This window comes from Haliotis rufescens, unplaced genomic scaffold (assembly GCF_023055435.1).
Source record: "Haliotis rufescens isolate VD_foot unplaced genomic scaffold, xgHalRufe1.0.p SCAF_6, whole genome shotgun sequence".
Taxonomy (NCBI): domain Eukaryota; kingdom Metazoa; phylum Mollusca; class Gastropoda; order Lepetellida; family Haliotidae; genus Haliotis; species Haliotis rufescens.
Genome location: NW_025964334.1, coordinates 50,129,710 through 50,153,719, shown reverse-complemented (window position 1 = coordinate 50,153,719; position 24,010 = coordinate 50,129,710). Strand labels below are relative to the sequence as shown.

At 38.4% G+C, this 24,010-nt stretch overlaps 1 protein-coding gene across 1 annotated transcript in view; it reads right to left on the bottom strand.

Moving 5' to 3' along the window:
• Nucleotides 1–5,218: 5,218 nt before the first annotated feature.
• Nucleotides 5,219–24,010, bottom strand: part of LOC125371703 — a 61,469-nt gene continuing 42,677 nt past the window's right edge. The window contains exons 2-6 of the mRNA XM_048386277.1: nt 13,732–13,837; nt 13,145–13,248; nt 12,254–12,311; nt 11,921–12,036; nt 5,219–5,876 (exon numbers count right to left, since the gene is read on the bottom strand). Of these exons, the coding sequence (XP_048242234.1) occupies nt 5,797–5,876; nt 11,921–12,036; nt 12,254–12,311; nt 13,145–13,248; nt 13,732–13,837 (464 nt within the window). The 3' untranslated portion in view covers nt 5,219–5,796. The remainder of the gene's footprint in view (nt 5,877–11,920; nt 12,037–12,253; nt 12,312–13,144; nt 13,249–13,731; nt 13,838–24,010) is intronic.

The following is a 24,010-nucleotide window of genomic DNA, read 5'->3' as shown; positions in this document are numbered from 1 at the left end:
TCGTCATTTTTCCTGTTTTCTGGTGTATTATCTGAGGTTCTAAAATTGGACAATCAATTATTCGTTTTTGATCAATTTCTGAGTTAAAGCGACAACCCTTTCCATAGCCACAAGAAATCTGAGCTAAGAGTAGAGATTGTACGATTGTGTCATGAGCATGTGTTTATGAATCACTATCAACTAGTAATGATACCAGGTCTTTGCGATAAGGTGAGAGAAAAGAAACGCGGTCCGGTGATAATTTATGAACGTTTCATTAGGTAAGTTAGACAAACGGATTTTACGTCGCAACATTGTAACATCAAGACGGCATTATGGAGTCTGGACTGGGCAAAACAATGATAGCATGAGCAAAGATGTACATTTATGAGGTACAATGACACACATGAAGCCGAGTCGACTGTGTTAATGATCCACCTTTCTAAATTGCCCTTGCTCAATTTCATCCAAGAAGAGCAATTTTCAGTGTCTCCTCTCCAGGGTCATGGGGTTACTGACATTTGTATCATTTGCCACAACTTAGGTTCTATTTTATTGGATGAAAGCCTGAAGGATACAAACAAAGAGTCGTTATCAGCACGATCTTGGATTGGAACCAACGTTCTTTGGATTCTGGAAGAGACGGATCTATGCACAGAGACTGGGTCATTGGTAATCCCAGACGCAATAAGTGGAGGTGAGGTGAAACGGGGTTTAACGTCGGGTTTAAGATAATTGTACTGATATGGCGACGTGCATGCACGCGTGTGTGGTATAGTGCCAACCCAATCAGATACCATGCCATAGTTTAACATGAATACCCAACTCAGACACAGTATACTGACTCCGAACCGACCAGTCCTTGTTTTGTCTCCTCAATGCTGTGTAAATGTAAATGGACACTTATACAATATTACTATGTTCTTTTTCGTTAATTTGCATTGGGCATGGATGACCCAGTCATCTAATTATATAAGGCGCAGCAATTCGCAGAAACCTATGGTTGTGGGTTCGAATACTGGTTCGTTTATGTTTCTTGTTTTGTTGACACGTGCTCGTGTGTTTCAGCAAAGTCGTCGACGTGTGCGACCTGCATCACTAGGGGCTTTACTCCCACATTTCACTTGTAAGTTTTCTGCTGCCGCCGACATTTTTTAAACATGCTGAAGAACAAGGGTTGTTACTTTCAATATTATCTATTCTCTCTTCGGAACGTTTCTTTCACCAGGGGCAGTCGGGTAGCCTATGGGTTAAAGCGTTAGCTCGTCACGCCGAAGACCCGGACTCGATTCCCGACATGGGTACAATGTGTGAAGCCCATTTCTGGTGTCCCCCGCCGTTATATTGCTGGAATACTGCTAAAAGCGACGTAAAACCATACTCACTCACTCACTGTTTCACCAGGTCTTGGGCAGATCAGACTTCATTATACCGTGCCACGCGTTTTATGCAATATGATACTGGACAGAGCTACTATAGTTTTTCTCTTATATTATTATTATCGCCAGAATTCCTCACAGTCATAGCACATACAAATGTCTCTAGGGGATTGAAATGATATATGTGACAGTTTATATCTTAACATGCACTCTTTTATGTAAATAAGACCACCCTGAGTCAAAGTTGTTCTCGAGAAACATCATAGTGTGGTGAGTGAATAAGCGAATTGTGGATGTTGTATGCAACAGTAAGCAATGCTCCACCTCTATCCAAGCAGCCACGCTAGCAAGCTGAAAGTATGAGCAACCATTCCCGGTCCCATTATTGGTGATTGTACCTCACATGTGAAGTACTGGGGACCTATACCAACCCGTAACAGAATTGAAACCATTGCAGTTGAGCTAAATCAAAATTTTAATCAACGTATTTAACAATGTGACTTACAACAAACATCAGACGACATCGATCCAGAAATAATCAATAATGCATGTGCTAAAATACACACTTGTCAGTTAAACGTAGTTATGATCAGAGTGCTGCTGTATGCGCACGTAAATGTCCGTAAGTTGAGTGTAACCGAATAAACGACATAGACGCAAGACGTTGTGCCATCACTGTATTAATCCGATCTAAAAGTTGTCTTGGGTACAGCTTGATTCGTTAAATGCATCCAGCTAAAGGACCGAACAGCAAATCAGACACAGTAATATGTTGGAAGTCCAGGCTATAGTTAGTTCGCTGTATGTGTAATGTACAAGTGAAACACTAGTGACATGTACCCACTGCCTCGGAGACGAGTGAATGAATGTTGTGTAATGCCTCTGTTCTCAATAGTCCAGCTGAATCACGGCCATCGGCAAATCGAGTTTCAGATTCGTCGGATACGGATATCTGGTGGGAAGTGGACTTGGTTTACTCCAGATACCGTTGATGTGTTTTAGTATGCGGGGTGCCCACATGGACAGGTGTATGTCTTCCCCATTGCCGACTTGTATATCTCCTTTTCAATGTGTTGATCAGTCTAGTCTCAGCAATACTATCCTGTTACCCAAAGGAGAATTTAGAACAAGGTATTTTCTGTGCGTGACCACGAACTGATTATGTCTGGAAAGTTTATGTCTGTGAATCGAAACCACGACTGGTATCTTAAGTCTATTAAGGGACACAACTCTGCTTACCGTCTTCCAGCGTCTTAGTTTTGAGAAGTTCTAGCTGTTTGTTGTCTAACGCAGCACTCAGCAAAATACCAGCCATATGACGGCGGTCTGAAAAATAATCGAGTCTGGACCAGACAACCCAGTGATTGACATCATGAGCATCGATCAACGTAATTGAGATACGACGACATGCATCAACCAAGTCAGCGAGTCTGACCACCCGATCCCGTTAGTCGCCTCTTACGACAAGCATGGTCACCTTTTATGGCAAGCATGGGTTGCTGAAGATCTATTCTACCCCGGATCTTCACGGGTCAGTTTTACCTGTATTGTCATTTAATATCAGATTGTAGTATCTGCCCTGCATATATGTTTTGCTTGTGTTCAATGTTAAAGTTATTGTGTCAATACATAACGAGATCTCCCGAGTGCGAGACTTGATTCAAGATGGTGGCGTCCAGCAAGTGATAACGTTCTATGTCGCCAGGGTAACTTGTTTACTGGTAAGTAATCTTCTGTGTCATTGTATATGCTACGAATGTGATGTAGATTGCTTTGAGAAGAATCGTTAGACTTTTGTCTTGATTAAAGTGCTGCTGTGTGCGCACGTAAATGTCTTCAAGTTGAGTGTAACTGAAAAACGACATCGACGCAAGACATTATGCCATCACTGAATTATTCCGGTCTCACACAGTAAATATTCGAGTCTGGACCAGACAATCCAGTGATTAATATTATGAGCATCGATCCATGCATCAACCGAGTCAGCGAGCCTAACCTTCCGATCCCGTTAGTCGCCTTTTACAACAAGCATAGTCACCTTTTACGGCAAGCATGGTGGTCGTAAGAGGCAACTTATGGGATCGGGTGGTAAGGCTCGCTGACTTGGTTGATGCATGTCATCGTATCCTGTTGTTGTTGTTGCTGCTGAAGTTGTCGGAGTGGGACCTGTTGTTGTTTTTTAAAAGAGTCATTGATGTTTCTACTAATTACCAAGGAAACTAACGTTTTATATAGATACTATGTATAGATAATGAGTATTCCCATCTGGCACTTACATGGGTCTTTTGGGGTCTTTGTTACATCAGTATATGCTACACTCCAAATACGTGGATATAATAAGTGGATATAATACTTAATCACTCTTATACCCAGACAGTTATGTAATTTTACCATCATATCTTAATGACAAAGTTTGTTTGTTGTTTAACGTCGCACTCAGCAATATTCCAGTTATATGACAGGGATTTATAAATAATCGAATCTGGAGACATTTTTCTAAAAGATTAAGGTATATAGTCCCATTCATCTCTTGAACTGATTATTTTACCTGTGTTACCTTTTGTTGTTGTGCTGGTGGTGCTGGTGCTGGTGGTGGTGGTGGTACCTGATGTTTTTCTATTAATTAACACAGACAACTAACTTTTTGTGTAGGTTATATGTATATATAATGATTAATCTCTATTGGCATATCTGTGTGGGGCTCTGTTACATGCACTAATGTGTACTACACTCCAAATACGTGAATATAATAAGTTGATAGAATACGGTATCACTCTTATGCCAAGACAATTATGTAATCTTACCATCATGTTTCAATGACAAAATAAATTATGTATAATTAGTTCATAGCATTGCGTGGTAATAGTATTTGTGAAAAAGACCCCTACGAATCTGGTTCATAGACAGTATATGTATATGAAGCATTGTGATAGCATAAATACCAGTACCAAATAGTATATATAGTAATAATTAAATAAGATTGAACACAGTTTTAATTGGCTTGCGCTTTCAACTTGTACCACGTATGAGTTTCATTAGGCCATAACTAAACGTATAACTGATGAAACCACCTCTAATACCATTTCCGAATACATGCTTCAATGCGGCGAGGCATGCTGCATATCATGTTTTTGTTTGTTTGTTGTTTAACGCCGCACTCAGCAATATACCAGCTATATAATGGCGGTCTGTAAATAATCGAGTCTTGACCAGACAATTCAGTGATTAACATCTTGACATCATGCAATTGGGATACAACGACATGCATCAAACCTAGTCAGCGTGCCTGACCACACGATCCCGTTAGTCGCCTCTTACGACATGTATAGTTGCCTTTAACTGCAGCCTTTCAAGGAAGATTGAAAATCACGAGTCATACTATCCCAATACTTCACCACATATGCTTTCATATCACATTTTTGAGATTTTTGTTGTTGATATTGTCCTTCATGATTCCCCAAAATATTTTCAATTGGGTTCAAGTGTGTAACATTTTGCTCGTTAAACCATTCCTGAGAATTCGTTGCTCTATGTCTTGGGTCAATGTTTCGTTGGAATACCCACCCGTCACCAGGCTAGCACTACAAAACCACACACGCACGCGCGCGTGGAAGTGCAATAATCTTCTACGTGATATTAAAACCCATTTCACTCACCTCACCTTTAGTAATTGTGAATTTGGCGGTGCCGTTATTTTCTATTGCCAAGATAGATTCAATCATCTAGATAATATATATATCTAAAACATTCTTGATTGAATCCATCTCAGAAAAGAAAACAGTCTGACAGTCTAAATACAGACCAGCGGACATCCTTTAGGCGAGACTACAACAACAACAACAGACAACAACACAAGAAAATGACAATTGCAAATAATTTTATTACAGGGATATTCTTCAATCACATAGGTAATTCCGTTAACACGCACAATCCAACAAAACTTATAACTTGGACATATTTACTGATCTGCTGCAAAAGTGTCTAAAGGGTTGATGACATTTTCTATTTGTCAGTGTTCCTCTTGGGGAGGCCCACGTCATCAGGAAACGTCATCAGCTGGGCCTAAATGTACGTTGGAGATTTTTCCCCGTTAGTCAGTTTGCAGCAGCATTATTTTCAAAATGAAAATATTTATAAATCACATCCAATATGAAAATAGTGATAACAAATAACTTGTTCTATCTAACTGACACTGCACACATCATTAAAAATATCATAATATATTTTTCACCAAAATCCATTTAAATCTTGCAATGACGATTAAAACAAAACTGCTAAGATTTCTTAACAATTTGTTGTTGTTATCTATCAGGAGTTTTAAGAATGGTAATCATACGGATTAATTCATTTGACAATTTGACATTTGGCTCATTTGACATAAGCGACGGCACTCGATGGACGTTTGGACAGCAGGCATTCGGTGCGATTCCTGGGTCGGTCAAAGTCGGAATGCAGCAAGGACGAAGGGAAGAAAGGAAGCTATGGCACTGTACATTCTCAGTGGAGAAGCTCCGGAACCTATACAGAATGAACACAACACATGATACAGGGAATTCACTATTTACACAAGACACACTGTGTTGACAATGGCGCGTATGCAGTATAAAAAGCGTTATTTAAAAATATTTTAATGTCCCTAGACAACGATGTAATATATACCATATTTGACAGCATTTGTGAATAAAAACAAAGACATTCATTACACCCAGTGATGTTACATAGATGGTTTCCCGTTGATTTTAAAGTCATTGATGCACATGTACCTGCAGTCGCTATTTTGCCTCGGAAAATAGGTTGATTAAAATACCTGTATATTCATTGCCTATACTTAGCGTTAACATGGTCATAATCTGTAATCGACAGTTATGGAAACGTCGACATGATGCTGCCTGGAGGAATCTATATTCAAAAGGCCAATGAATAATCTGTATCAACAAAATAGAATGATGGAAATATTATTAATGGATCACTAAAATCAGCGATGACACCAGGTGTTCGAGAAAAGAGTAAGCATAAACTGTACCTGTAGCACCCAACACATTTTTTTATAGAAAGAGTAGGTGTGTTTTCCCTGACGCGACAGACAGCAATATTCTTGACAAACTAAAGAAGCCTGTAAAACAATAGAGTCTGGACCAGAGAATCCAGTGATCAGCACCATGAGCATTTATCCACGCTGTCAACCAAGTCACCAATCCATTAAAGTAAGTGCCAGTGAGTCCATTGTGACCACCTTTCCGTTTCAACAACACAAAACAACAAAAGCTCCCACAGCTGAAAAGATCAGGAGTGAATGGAAACACCCTTATCTCAGCAACACGTGTCTCCTTATACGTGTCTCATAACATGAATATACACTCTATACGTGGATAACTAGAAGATCCCAGGTGCGAATTGCTTATCGTAATTACCGACTGCAATGGTATGAGGTGATTACAACGCGTGCATTGCTCAGATTCGAGTATTCACATGCCACGTGATAGTGCTGTAATAATACGGATTGCGGAAGACAACGAAATTCAATCACTCACTTATAAGGTGAGTAAAGTGAGTTCAAATTTAACGTCGCATTGGCATTATTTCAGCAATTTAGTTTTTGTATGCAAGGTTTTATTTAAAAACAAGTTGTGAAACATATTTGAGCATACTGTATTGAGACACAATTTATGAAACATATTTGAGCATAACAATATTATACATACAGTTTTAAAACACGGGCTATAGGCCACCAGTAACCAAAGCTAGGCCACCTCGTTAGGGATAATCGGGACTTACAGTACTCCAGCTTCCTGCATGATACCCCAGTAGGATTTACGTCATCACTTTAGCTACTGGTGGTTTTGCACAATAGAAGCCAATATACTGAGCAATGAGTTAACTTAAAAACACTGGTTGATGATAGATTATGAAAGGATCACGTGTCACACAGGGTATCATTATTATGTATATAAATATATATCTTAATATTCAAAAGGATGCTGGTGAACCAAAGGCCCGTGGAGATCCGGTGTTGAATAGGTCTTTAGGAACCCATGCTTGCCGTAAGAGGCGACTAACGGGATCGGATGGTCAGGTTCTCTGACTTGGTTGAGGCATGTCATTGTATCCCATTTGCGTGGATCGATGCTCAAGATATCAATCACTGGTTTGTCTGGTTCAGACACGATTATTTACAACGCCGTTTCTATATAGATGGCATAATGCTGAATGTGGCGTTAAACAACAAACATACAGACTTAACCAAAACACACGCCTTGGAAGCAAAAGTCACCCCCGTTACCCAGCCACGTAACCGTACCAGCTGGCATGAGAAGGACAAGACAATCTTGGCACAATGTAGTTAGGTTTGGAAGTATGTCATCTTACATAGATTACTAATCAACAGATGCAGACCCGTGAAGATCCGGGTTAGAATAGGTCTTCAGGAACCCATGATTGCGATAAAAGGCGTCTTGAGGCTACCAACGGGATAGTGTGTTAATTACGTGGATCGATGCTCATAAGACCATTATTTACAGACCGCCGTCATATAACAGGAATAGTGCGGCGTTAAACAACAAAGAAACAACAAACTACTCAATACTTTTGAACTTTTTGAACTTCTAACTTTTTGCTGGTGTTGCTTGTTGTTTTCTAGAAGGGTCAGTGATGTTAATGTCTATAAATTACCAAAGAAAACTGACGCTTTGCATTGTTTTCTGATATAAAAGCAAGTTTTCGAAAATAAAGCCCATACATTATGGTGAGGTTTTAAACTCGATATTTTCACCTTTGTTGCGTGCTGTTATTGCTGCTGATGTTGTCGGAGTGGTACCTGTTGTTGTTTTGTAAAAGAGTAATTGATGTTAGTAATGTTTCTCTTAACTACCAAAGTAAACTAACGTTTTGTACAGATACTATGTATATATACAGTACACTCTTATAACAAACTTACCGATATAACGAACTTGTTTTTAGTCCCAGCCATTTGTTGCATATATGCTCTATATTTGCTTATAACGAACTACGGGCGGTCGGGTAGCCTAGTGGTTAAAGCGTTAGCTCGTCACGCCGAAGACCCGGGTTCGATTCCCGACATGGGTACAATGTGTGAAGCCCATTTCTGATGTCCCCCGCCGTGATATTGCTGGAATATTGCTAAAAGCGGCGTAAAACCTCACTCACTCACTATAACGAACTACGGTTATTACGAACTAAAATTAGTGGTCCCTTTGGGTTCGTTATAACCGTAGTTTACTGTAATGAGTATTCCCTTTGGCATTTACATGGGTCTCTCTGGGGCTTTGTTACATCCAGCAGTATACTACACTCCAAATACGTGGATATAATTAGTGAATATAATACTTTATCACTCTTATACCAAGACAGTTAGCCAATCTTACCATCATGTCTTAATGACAAAGTTTGTTTGTTGTTTAACGTCGAACTCGGCAATATTCCAGTTATATGACAGCGGTTTATAAATAATCGAGTCTGGAGTCATTTTCTAGTAAAATAAGGTATATAGGCTCATACATTATGGAGAGCTTTTGAACTGATAATTTTACATGTGTTACCTTTTGTCGTTGTTGTGCTGGTGCTGGTGGTGGTGGTGGTACCTGTTGTGATAATAAGTTGATATTATACGTTATCACACTTATGCCAAGACAATTATGTAATCTTACCATCATGTCTCAATGACAAAATAAATCATCTAGTTCATAGCATTGTGTGATAATATTATTTGTGAAAAAAACCTACGAATCTAGTGCATAGACAGTATATGTATATACAGCATTGCGATAGCATAAATGCCAGAACCAAATTGTATTAAAAAAAAATAAATTATATATATAGTAATAATTAAATAAGTGGAGTAAGATTGATCTCAGTTTTAACTGGCTTACACTATCAACTCGTACCACGTACATGTATGAGTCTCATCAGGCCATAACTGAATGTATAACTGACGAGAATCATACGTGGTACGTATTGCCTGATGAGACTTATATGACTCACTATGACTGAAAGTGAGAACTTTGCTCTCTCTCTTGTCCGACATTGCCGAGATCGGATTCTATTGAGGGAGTCATCATTATAATTGATAAAATACGCATATTAATATTTTTAAAGCTTGTACATTGTGTTATCATCCTTGAAGAGGCTGTACATAGTGTTGATATCTCATATAAGAAGTAAACGACTCGTGGTCGTTGTTTATCGTACAATAAAACACTGCTACACCCCTCCTGGTTTATTCTCCCCGCAGTTGTCTATTGTACAACAAACAACGACCAGGAGTCGTTTATTTCTAAAAAAACAATACTGAATTTATGGTTTTAAAGTTTAGGTCCAAATGTATCGTACGTCGCCACGTGACGTTCATATTTCTATTGATCTATAAAGTAAAACATCAGTGCACTCCATGACTGGCGACACTCTTACTGATGAATTCTTTTTATTAATTTGTGCTTTGTACAAATGATGAACATGTTTTTCCTTCGGTATTTAAATCTATTACACCACAGAAATATAATATGTTGGTTGAGATTTCAATCTTTAGTTCATATACAAAAGCGTGAAAAGGTTCAGCCGAAGTGCTTCTCGATAGTTTGTGACGCAATTTAGCACTCAAACAATTTCTTTCAAGCTTCGACTTGATTATCTTGTTCAAAACGCTTTTCTGTAAATGAAGATTCACAATGATATTATGTTATAAATAATAATGCATATGATTCCACGACATTTCATTAGCTAACCAAGCAATATGTTTTGAGGTTATGTTCCTTCAAACCGAATCATAGATGAGACGCCCAATAGCAGTAAACTGTTTCCTTGATGATAATAAACTAGAGGGCAAAAGAAACGCCACCAAATAAATAATGGTCGTCAGTTTTCAACAAATTTGCCAAACAGCACGAACAAGTTACCCATATGAAATTTTGGTAAATACATGAGCAGGTTTGTACTCTGTCATCACATGAAATCGTTTAAAACAACGAACATGCCTCGACTAAGCAGAGGGAGAGAGCCATCGGTATGTTGCAAATGGGAGCGACGCAGGAGCACGTTGCCAGGATCATTGGCTGCTTCAAGTGCACCATCGCCAGTCTTGTCACACGTCACAGGCAAACTGGCAGTACTTGAGACAGGCCGAGGAGTGGAAGACCTAAGGTCACGACCCTTAAAGGAGGACCGGTATTTACGGGTGCTTCACCTATGGTCCAGATTCCTAACTGTGACGTCATCATCCGCAAACAGCCTTGGACATCCAGTCAGCAGAAGGACCGTTGCTGGACGACTCCGCCTGTTTGGTCTCCGTGCCTATCGACCTTTCAAGGGCATGACGTTAACGTTTCTACACCGACGTCACAGACTGAGACGGGCCAGGACTGTACAGCAGTGGCAGCAGTGAAATTGGCGAAGAGTGCTCTTCAGCGACAAGACTAGGTGCCCGCTTTGCACGTCTGATGGGCGGGTTCGAATCTACCGACGACGTGGTGAACGGACGGCACGTTGTTGCGTCAAAGAAGTGGAGCCTTATGGAGGTGGTACTGTCATGGTCTGGGGTCGCGGGGACCAGAAGACAGATCTGGTCATCATCGACAGAAATCTCACTGCACGTCGTTACATTAAAGAAGTTTTTCGGCCTGTGGTACTGCCAATCCTGCAACGACACCGACGGACGCTGTTTCAGCAGGACAACGCCACCTCTCACACAGCTCGAATTACTAGCGACTTTCTGAACGCAAACAACGTGATCGTATTACAGTGGCCAGCCAGATCACTGGAGCAGTAGCCAATAGAGCACCTCTGGGACCAACTTGGACAGAGGATTCGGAAACATTAACAGCCGCCGTTGACGAGGGATGCCTTGGCAATTGCCCTGCAGGAAGAATGGCGTAGACTCGTGTACTCAGTTCGACGTCGTGTTAGGTCCAGCATCGTTGCTGTGGGGGGTCACATCCGATACTGAGCCATGTGCGTAGCACGGGACTATGAAAGAGATCAACGTCGATTCTGCGGATGTGATCGAATACTGGACAGTGCCCCCAGCATGATAAACGTGTCTGCAGAACTTCAAGTACATGGTTTTTAATCTTGTCATTTTCAAATAGCGTTTTTGTATAATTGTTTTTTTTAGAATAAAACATCAACTGTTACTAAATTTTGCGTCTGTTTTGTTTTAGACCAGAAAATTGTTAGGTGGCGTTTATTTGCCCGTTAGTTTAGGGCGGTCGGGAGTTGGGCTGCATTATTACGCTAAACCATGTCAATTATTTTGTATTGTTGTCAACCATTTTTTGTGTTAATGATTAAATTGGCAGTATGCATGTTAAGTTCTTATTGTTGACTGATTTATATATTAGAATTAACTTGTGAAGTCCGGAGTTTTTCACATCAAGAATCGATTACAGATCCCCGAGATATGTAGAGGTTTGATAATTAATTCATTGTCGAATGTTAGATTATGACGGTTATTGCAAAAGAAAGGGGCCGAATACGCATTGGTGAACAATTCATCTTGCAGATATTATGTGTAGCAGCAAGTACATTGCACGTGTACAACTGATAATACTCACTACATTTCGGATGCGATCTCCCAGTCGCTCTGGTAATAAGTTTCGAGGCTGTGTCACCACTTCCACATGCTGCATCATGTGCTGTGTTGAGACAATCAGTGTAGTGCTCCAGAGATCTAAAACAACGTGTAGGCTGTGAACACGGCCATGTCTAATAATCTGTAATTCTTCTTATATAATTCTACTGCTATTGAAACAAAATGAAACATATACATAAGCTATAATACACCCATTTTATTGTAATATGAATATAGATTGAACAGTTATTTTTTTTTTAATGGTTTGAAAGTTAAATCAAAGAAGGGAATCTCATCACATGAAGTTTGTAATTACCTGCATTCACTTCCCCAAAAATCCTTTAGGCATGTGCAGGGTGCTCCCAAGGTTGTCTCTGAAATTCAATTGGAATCCACATTATGTGCTGCATCATTGTCCAACTACTCAACGAAACGGATTTAGGATATATAAAAAAGAACAACTTCTGAAAACTCTCACTCGAACCCTAAGGGAAGCATTTTTGAATTTAGGACATTTCTTTTGCAACAAACGAGATCTTGGATCAATAACTGTTCGAGTCTAGATCTATTTTAATGCTTTACCTCAAATAGTCGCAGGGTGAAATGTAGGTACAGATTAGCCCAAGTATTTGTATAGCAAAAATAGGCCGTCAATCTACATGCGTCAATGGAAACCCGAGGATGAGTACCTTTTGGCCAATCAGACTGTTGCATACCTATTGTCACCTTCACATGAAACGCAATTTGCAATTCAGCCAAATGGTGAGTACTGAACACATGCTTCGTGCTTTTACCTGAACGGTCAGATTCCACTATGCATCAAAGCTAAACAAATTGTACCCTGTTGAAAATAATCGAATATATCAAAACAATCTGATTGTAATAGAATACGATTATTTTGTTTAACTCTTTTTAGGAAGTAGACAATTGTCATTGTATTAGCAATAGGTATTTTTGTTACTCAGTTAAATTTTACAGTTTTCCTGTTATATATGTCACCCTATTTATTTACCATTCTATATCATTATTTGCATTTCTTTATAATTTAATAGGAATTTAACTTTTATAAAGACTTACAATTGTCATGAATACATATCTAACTAGCTTAAGTAGTCATGCTATCAATATATACTACGAAAGTAAATTATACACATAAAACGCCAATGCAGGCGAATCAACGTAAACACATGGGGGAACTTTGGCTCACTGCAAGTAGCTTTTGTGACTTTCTGGGCATCTTCTGTTGAAAGTGTACACCAATCTGTCGTTCCCGCAGCATTTTCGAGACAATTAAGGTACTCTTTCAAGTTTCTGCAAAGTATCAGTTACGCATGTTTTAAGTCATGTACATCTAAAATAAACCCCTATTGTATCATTTGATGTCTTTTAAACAATATCAGCATATGTTTTTAAGGATAAATAGTGGGTGTAAACGTTCTGAAATGTTGGAATAATATGAATGTTGCCATAAAAAGAGTATTCCCGCCAGATTGCTGCCTGTCTCGACCAGACAAACCTGTGTGCACAAGGAACAGCCCACTCTGTTGGGGCATGATGATAAGCTATAAGCCAAGGCTCCGAGTCTGATGATAATCACCATAACCTTTCAAGTCCTGCGTGATATGCAGAACAAACTACTCATTTTGTCTGTTCCATTGCTCCTCAAAAACATTAACATTTATGTTAAAGGCAGATACAGACAGCGGTAGGCCACAATCGTTTAGATTGCTGTAAATATATCTCATTTGTCATATCTCTTGATGAGTTTTGAATATTGAGATTGAATTTACTTACGGACAGTCCATATCTGTATCTGACTTATATGCGGTGGTGCAGGCAGCACAGGCAACATCAGCGTCAGCAGCATCTTGAACCCTGATAAGTGTTGCTGTGAAGAAGCCTGAAAGAACATTTGCCTCTAAAATATCATAATGATCAAATTTCAAGCCAATTCACATATTATCGTTATTCGTGAAAACTTAGTGACCATAAACATTTCCGATTTACAGCAATATTCAACTTTAAACATTATGACTGCTCTTTTAGACATGGACTGGACCGGAACTGGAAGTGGTTTCCAGATAGTAACGTCTGAAAACAGACTGATGTGACCACATGCAGAGAACATTTTAGAAACAACGAATAAAATGTTGTGTATGTCAAGCTAAAGTGTTCAGTGTTTAGAGAAACGGGTCCTTTTATGTATTGAAGTATGTGGTTTTCATACTCACCAATACAAAAGGACTTATGGTTTATGAAAGAATTGCTTCTGACGCATAAGGTGACTTCGTTCCGTTACATTGTAATACCTACTTAGAGTATGTGTAATGATACAAAAATGATATTGTATGGAACAAGACAAGAAGCGACAGGTTGAACCATCGCTTATATCTTTTCCAAAGAAAAGTTATTGTCGTATGGAACAAAAAGAACGCCCATTGGGTGTAATGCCTAGAATTGATATCGTGTGACGTAAAATCGACGCTGGTAATAATTATAACGACTTGACAGAACCTAACATTTTCTTTATATTTTTAATGTATTCTCACAGCTGGGTGGATAAAAGCTGAAATCTCTGCTACAAGCAGAGTCCTTTGTAAGATTATACCATGAACATGTGTATCGCGTGTGATACCAGCTGTTCGCAAAAAAATGCGAGCGTATCCAATCCCACCGGTAACATGAACTAACAGCGACAAAACCCTTTCCCTATTCATAAGGAATATCTTTCCTGCTTTATTATGATTATGTGTTTATGAATCACTATCAAATAATGATGATTCAAGGTGTTCGCAAAAAGGTGAGAGTATTCTGCCCGACCGGAGGCAAAGGCTAGTCAATTGTCCACCTGAACAAACACGGGATTAAGTCAAAATGGGAACAGCATCGGACATTTTGGTCACTTATACGTCACATCTGGCTATATAAACGCCACAAGCCATAAAGTCAAAAAGTCATAAACCAATACGGTGATGTTATTTTTCCATTTCTGGATTCGCCTGTGTTGTTAAGACGCAGCACAGTATTGGTATATTAATATGATCTCTGAACTCTTGTGGTTACTTCAGGTACAACTTCGCTTTATGTAATTATTCAAATATTTAATAGTCAGATACCAAACTACATCTCGTAAACAATCTCTGTTCAATTTCCATGTTGCGTTTTGTCATCCCCCACCAAACTCAGTTTCACTCGAGATAAACCGGACTCTGATCACTTAAAGCCATCTTCCCGGGGCAAGAGTATTCACTAGCATATATCACGGATTAGTTTCCACCTTAGCCATTTCAAGCCTACTTTCGTTTGGCTCGATCGTGGCGCCACCCTGTGTAGAATAGGAGTTGTGTCCCATGTGATGAAAACGCGATATCTGATCAGATTGCTCTTGTTAAAATATGTTTACTTTAGGTTGGGGGGTGGTAGGTGGGGGGTGGGTGGTGGGGGTGGGGTAGTGATAACGCTGTTTTCTTATTCAAGGGTATAACGAAGGTGAAAAAGGGGCAGAGGATAACCCATAAAGGTCTATATTTATTAGTAAAAATTGGTTACACATTTGGTTAGTAAAATGCGAACTACTGACCAAACCCGGGGTTATTCAATCACTTTAGTTGAGCCTTAAACGTCTATATATTTGTGATGTTTTGGTCAAATCACATTTTTATGAGTATACTTGCTTTTACTCGGCAGTTTAATAAACAGTATAGTCTAGATGGTGGTGCTGTTGGACCTAATGATCCAAATGAATCTTCTGTTTATCTCGCTGCCTCAAGTAATAAACTGCACATCTGACACCATCCCTTGGTGAAATTACAAAATAAAGGAAAAGATAATGAGATTGGAACACCGAAGTCGAGCCCAAATATCCACATATGATAAATATATTTTTATATTGTCTTAAATTTTATCTAATTTCAAATACCGTCAAAAGATATGACCCTTTACCATGTAGGAAATTTAAATAAACAAACAAACAAACACACAGACAACGTCTACTAATCACGATATATACTTATGATTAGTAGACATTATGTCACGCTTCCATACATATTTTCATGAGTCTACAGTGTAACAGTTATGTGTTGATGAACTCCGTGATAGAAAGCGAAATTGTTCTGGTACTGTTTATCCACCAGCCAATTATATTCTTAAATTTACACACACAAAATATTTTATGTAGTAAGTATGTAGGATATTATATTTAATCCTGGATTGAATTTATTTATTTTCTATGTACCTTTAAAGTTCCTTCAGCTATACATTTAACATATAACACGTTTCTATTTCTAAACGAACGTTCAAGTAGATCTTTGATCAAAGCGTGTAATGGGTGACGAATGAGTGAGTTTAGTTTAACGCTGCTTTGAATAATATATCAGGTACAAGTCTAGCTATTTGTTCCTCGTAAAATTATGCACAAAGGCTGGGAACATCCAAATTAATTCAGTAGAGAGAGATCACCCTTAATCCTTTAGAGATGGTAGTGTATTCTCTATTTTACATAATAGTTAACTAATGTATTTACTTTGAATGTCACATATACATATTCAACCTGTATAAACTGCTACGTGCTTTATCGAGCCTACGTGCACTATGTGTAATCCCTATAAAAAAAAACTTGTATTAATAGAACCTGGTAAACTATTGAACATGTGTTTGTGTCGCACTTGCTGAGATCCAAGGATTACAATGTGTACTTCCTTAAGACGGTTGTGCATAACGCTGTCAGGCTTTTACGAACGTGTAACAAATTCTTATGGTGTCAAGTATTGCTTGTTAGAGAGTCAACAGAGATTATAGATGGTGCCTCCCAACTAACGTAACATTGTAACTGTCAGTTATAAATAAAAAGTGCACAAAGTGGTTTTAGAGATTATATATTGATGTTGCTATCGTTGTGTTCATACCAACAGGTGTCAATAATTCGTGCGCTTAAGCATGAACTATATATGAATAGGTATCGTGACTCGACCTCTTTCCATGATCTGTAAGCCCCAAATCGTGCTCGTGGATTTCACGGAATTAATAAATCGGCGTAATTATAGGCTTTCCTTCCGCATTACGTTAAAGCCCCAAATCACCCCCAGAAAAACAAAAAATAATAACTTAAACTTTAATAAAAGTGCAAAATTGTGTCAGATGTAGTCCCGAAATTCCAGACAGTCAAAACTAATGATGTTCGCATATTGAATGTGTCACGTTGCGCTCAATCATGATTTGGGGTGGGATCAGTAGAGCTGGAAGTACCGACCTCTGTGACCTACAGTGAGGCACGGTTACTGTTGGGCGCTACAGGGACGACATTCTGGACCGCACTTCATCCATTTGGATCGTAACGCACGACCTCATCGTGCCAGGGCCGTTGGTGCTACTGAAAGTATAAGACCAATTGTCCGCATGGAGTGGCCAGCCCGGTAACCATTTAAGCCTATCGAACAAATGTGGAATGAACTGCAGTTTAGCCTGTCATGACGCCATGTCCTTCAGGCAACTTAAACATGTACGGGAACTCGGCAATGCTCTTATTGAAGAGTGGATTAATCTTCCTTAGGCAACAATCTATACACTTATTGGGAGCATGAGACGACGGTGCCAGGCTGTGATCGCATCACATGGATCACAAACTCGCTTCTGAGAGTTGTTTTCCAAGGACAATGAATTTGCTTGCAAGATTTTTTTCGTTAAAGATTTGGTCAGATACTCTCATTTTGACTGAATTGACTGATTATTGGTCAAATGGTGCTTGTTGGCATTGTTTGGCAAATGGCAACGGACTTTTAGTAATTAAAACATGATTTCACGTAATATTGTTTTCGGCCAGTTCAACACCTGTGCACAGTTTGACGTATTGCCTTTTAAAGTGGCGATCCTTTACAAACTTTGAGTAGTATACTTCTCAAATGGCGATAAGGGTTGCAATTGTGCCCAATCTCGTTTTTTTGACTGTACAATATGTTAAACTAAACTCCAAGATGGTGCTCTGCTTTGAAAGCTAATGGCCAATTTCAGTTTCTGAGATACATCTCCAGGCATATTCAAATGTTTCCTACCACATCAAACGTCAGTTGCATTAATAACAAAGGTGCAGATGATCAAAGCGTTGCCAAGCTAAAATGTTCATGACAAATATCCTGAATGCAATCGGTGACACTGATCCATTAAAAGAGATGGTGCGGTTGTGTTATATGTAGGTATTATAAACAGAAAACAAAAACATTCTAATCACAAAGTTATATGTGCGTATGTGCTTACTGTTGGCAATAACTATATTATAAAAATATATATTATAATTGTACATAGCCACAATTGAAAATATCATTTTCGGCAGGTCACAAGATGAGGTAACATTTTTTTTACTATTGACAAGAATATACAAATTATATTTATATTATATTTTCTTAGTTATCTTCATGATTTTTGTGCTTTAAACCACAATGTCAATGAGGCAGACTCATCCGATTTTAACAAAAAGTTGTTTCACTTTCAGATAATCATAGTATGTCATTACTAAATACACATTAATAAGCTCAAAACCTGTCAACACCAATGTCGTATTTTGAAGGAAGAGGGAAATCTGTGTGTTTCATTCAAATAATGTCTACGCTGTGTCATCAAATCAATGCATCTGTTGTGTTAACTTAGAGTAGACTGTTTGAAATTTTTACATCAAATGAAGTGATGTCTTCAAGAATATTCTAAAATGACATGATAAGTTAGTCTGAACCTTATCTATTTCTGAAAAATTATACTGAAAGCAAATCTTATTTGCCTAGTGAGAAATACTTTGAGATAATATGCATAAGCATAATTTATTAAATAATAGAAGTGGAAATATCATTACGATATTATCCCAGTAGTCAATTCTGGCTTTGAATAGGGAGAGTCTATACAAAAAATATGTACAGTCTACATTGTCCCTTTCTTCATGGACAATTCGAAGATGTGTGCTGTATAAAAAAAGTGGAAACATCTGAGGAGTGTTCTGCTGATAGTGACACAATGTGTCCCCTACTACATTACAATGCAAAAGCACTGAAAGTGGTTAAAACTCATTCACTCACTCACTCACCCGACACATGGCTAGTATTTATCAGAATGTAGAATCCTCTTTATCAGTCACCTTGGCTTTTTACCATATGTTTACAAGCAAGAAAAAATATTTTCTTCTGAAATTGTATCAGGTGCTCATGACATCTGGCCAACGGACATGTCATGTTCAGTTTTGAAAAGTAAACATAATTGAAGTGATTGATGCTAAAGCTCAAAGTATGGAAAATAAGTCAAGCACTCTGGAATGTCGATTATTTTAGATAGCTGAAGTGTCATATTTGTATAAAATTCAACTTATTACAACCTCAGTGAAAATGTACATAAATTCCATCATTGAATATACTGTCACGTTGCTTTATCACAACCTCGGTGTACATGTACATAAATTCCATCATTGAATATATTGTCACGTTGCTTTATCACAACCTCGGTGTATATGTACATAAATCCTATCATATATTGAATATACTGTCACGTTGCTTTATCACAACTTTGGTGAATATGTACATAAAATATATCATTGAATATACTGTCACGCTGCTTTATCACAACCTCGGTGTAAATGTACATAAATCCTATCATTGAATATACCGTCACATGGTTTTATCACAACCTCGGTGTATATTTACATAAATTCCATCATTGAATATACCGTCACGTGGCTTTATCAGAACCTCGGTGTATATGTACATAAATTCCATCATTGAATATACTGTCACATTGCTTAATGACAACCTGGGTGTATATGTACATTTATTCTATCATTGAATACACTGTCACATTGTTTATCACAACCTGGGTGTATATGTACATAATTTCTGTCATTGAATATACTGTCACGCTGCTTTATCACAACTTCGGTTTAAATGTACATAAATCCTATCATTGAATATACCGTCACATGGTTTTATCACAACCTCGGTGTATATTTACATAAATTCCATCATTGAATATACTGTCACATTGCTTTATCACAACCTCGGTGTATATGTACATACATTCCATCATTGAATATACTGTCACATTGCTTTATGACAACCTGGGTGTATATGTACATTTATTCTATCATTGAATACACTGTCACATTGTTTATCACAACCTGGGTGTATATGTACATAATTTCTATCATTGAATATACTGTCACATTCCTTTATCACGTCTGTGTATATGTATATAAATTTTATCATTGAATATACTGTCACATTTCTTTATCATAACCATGGTGCATATGTACATAAATGCTATCATTGAATATACTGTCAGATTGCTTTATCACAATCTCGATGTATATGTACATAAGTCCTATCATTGAATATACTGTCACATTTCTTTATCATAACCATGGTGCATATGTACATAAATTCTATCATTGAATATACTACCACGTTGCTTGATTGGAACTTTGGTGAATAAATACATAAATTTTATCATTCAATATACTGTCACGTTGCTTTATCACAAGCTTGGTGTAAATGTACATCAATCCTATCATTGAATATACTGTCACGTTGCTTTATCACAACCTCGGTGTATATGTATTTAAATTCTATCATTGAATATACTGTCACGTTGCTTTATCACAACCATAGTGCATATGTACATAAATACTATCATTGAATATACTGTAACGTTGCTTTATTGGAACTTTGGTGAATAAATACATAAATTCTATCATTGAATATACTGTCACGTTGCTCTATCACAACCTCGGTGTAAATGTACATAAATCCTATCATTGAATATACTGTCACGTTGTTTTATCACAACCTCGGTGTATATTTACATAAATCCTATCATTGAATATACCGTCACGTTGCTTTATCACAACCTCGGTGTATATGTACATAAATTTTATCATTGAATATACTGTCACATTGCTTTATCACAACCACGGTGTATATGTAAAAGTTTTATCTTTGAATATACTGTCATATGGTTTTATCAAAACCTCCGTGTGTATGTCAAAATTCTGTCGAGTAATCGACAATGGTTATTCTCTGGCGCATATGTATATACATTCAAAAGGATGCTAGTCAGCCAAAGGCCCGTAAAGAGCCAGGGTAGAATAGGTTTTCAGCAACCCATGCTTGCCGTAAACGGCGATTATGCTTGTCGTAAGAGGCGACTGACGGCATTGGGTGGTCAGGTTCGCTGACTTGTTTAATGTATGTCATCGTATCCCACTTGCGTGGATCGATGCTCATGATGTCAATCACTGGATTGTCTGGTCCAGACTCGATTTTTTACAGACCGCCGTCATAATGCTTGATTATTGCTGAGTGCGGCGTTAAACAAACAAACAAGCAAACCATAGCGAGAGGAGGGTCAATGATTCGATCCTCTGGCCGCGTCATACGAAAGACTGCTTGGCGCTCGGCATTAAGGGGCTTAAACAAGAATTGATCAGCTTAACCCAGTATACTGTGTCTGAGCGGGGTATCCATGTTCAACTGCGGAATGTTATCTCATTGTACTATAGCTAGCACCATACCACATAACTAAAGCTATCTAATGGTTAAAAATGATTAAAATATAAAATATTTGCCTTCTCATCTAATACGTGTCTGCAATTGTCATGCGTGTGTGAGGTCTAATACTAGTAGATGTTGATACATGATTTCAAATTTGATTATGCTTTTGACTTTTATATAATTATCGACAAAGGGAGGACTCTCTACGTCATGAATAGTAAAAGAAAACAAACAAACACAGTCTGTTTAACATATCCTAAGTAGCTGGGGAAAAGAACATTGCAAATGTGATTTAAAATCCTACCTTGGTGGTAGCGTAACCTAGTAGTTAAATGTTCACACGTCACTCCGAACAAGCGGGTTCTGATACAATCATAGGTATTATGTGTGAAGCACACACGTGGGGTCCCCGCGTTGATCTGGACGGAATATTACACAAACCTTTTCTAGTTCACTAACATTCTACCTTACATAAGCCTAAACTGTTTCCTCCGTGCTACAATTTTTGACTAAAGTTGTTAAGATAAACAAAATGAAGCCGTAATTCGATTCTCACCTGGCGTCCTGATTTCTTCTGCTGTTATGAACTCAATAAATAATCCAGCTCCTGTAAGGTGTTCCGTTTTTATGGGGTAGCTTATCATTTCCATGTCGTTGCATGGGCACTTTGTTTGATCCAACTGCGTTTGGGAAAACGAATATGTTGAACATTGCTGCGTAACACTTCATAAATTAGTTACCTTTCCTGCTGGGATTTTCTACCACTTGTTGTGCGCTGAGATTCAATTAATTTATTTCCCTTACTTTGACATGCGTAGGCTGTCGAATTATGTTTCTGTTCCAATGCGTAATTCCTGTATCGACGAGTTCTCCTTATACTGGTGACTCTCTAGTCTATCTCGTCTTCACGTTAAGCAACATAGGTTGGTTTTATTATAAAAAAATATAGATTTGTAATATAACCATGACTAAGGAATATCATATAACGAACGCGTCACGACGCATCTGACCAACGATGTTGAAGTGCTTTCAATCGTTAGAAAGATGTCCACGCATTTCAATTGTATATTAACACGAAACTAGTGTACCATCATGATCTAAGTATACTAAAGTTGACCAATGTTGACCATTTATTGGAGTATGTCTTCTGATGTACAAACCATGAATGTTCAAACTCCTATCATCGACCTGACGGCGACCTATACAATATAAGGCCATTATTTATACACTAGATCGCGTCAGAGTGTAGTAGTAATAGGTCCGGGGTTTCAATACGTCTTTGATTTTGTCTAAGTGGTTAAAGTCGCTGTCAAGTGCAAACAGGTCCGGGGTCTCCAGACGTCTTTGATTTAGCCTAAGATTTACTTGAAATTGAACCATATCGTGTTCATCTTCGTTTGTTACTTGAGTAGTTATAAATAAAATATATGCAGACGAGCTTTCACAGTGGTATTTTACCTGACATGGCTTGCATGATATTGTTACACCAGAGGTAACTTAATATGTAACATTCTTTTTCGGATTTGTTTTCGGCCTTTCTGTTGTCGAGTTATCATGTGGGGTGATGGATCTTGGGATTCTGCTCATCATATCAACCACTCGTTTGTGTGGTCCAGAGTTGTTTATCCACAAGCCGCCGTGATATTGCTTGAATATTACTGACCGTCATGTTAAACAACAAACCAACACGATGGATGGCAAGCAATGCGATGACAGCCAACAAAAAGAGAGGAGCTTAATCTAGATCTTCGTCATACTGCATAATATTATGAAGTGTATCAACATTTAATTGTGCAGACTGAAATCGAATGTGAAACAAAAAAAAAATATATGCTGGACATATTTTTACATGTAAGCTTAGCAAACAAAAGAAACAGAATGTTTTACTCTCCAAACATATAGGTGATAATCGAAAATAACAGATAATCAGAGAAATACAAAGAAGTATCGTGTGATGGGTATGGATGGACAAGAAAAAGAAAAGGACAAGGTGTAACATGACAATCAACAGAACATGTTCGCGGTGTCTTGTCAGGGTGAAAACAACCAAGAAAGTCGAAAAGGGATGCGTGGTAAAAATATGAATGTTGGACATGACTTGATTACTAATGGGCCATGTCTCCACGACTGGTAAAAATATAGTCAGTACGGCCTGGCCCACTTCGGCTGACGTAGCGGGTGGCCTTTGACGTCGGGATACACGTCTTCAGATTATGTCCCAGGTGTGCTCTATGGGGGAAATGTCAGGACCCGTCGTTGGCCATTGCATCCTTGGGATGTTTTGATGCTGGAGGTAGTCTGTTACGACACGTGCAAAGTGGGCACAAGCGTTATCGTCTTGAAAGATAAGACGTGGATCAGCATGGCGCTCAAACGGCATATTTATTTGCGCCATTGTTGTCCCGATAATACAATCCAGTGACCTTTTCATGGACAATATGCATTGGCGTTCTGACAGTCATGATCCCGCCCCATATCATAACAGACCCACTCCTAAATGTGTCATGTTGCCTTGTGAATCTAGAATCATCTTTGATTCCCCCAGTTTCTACGCG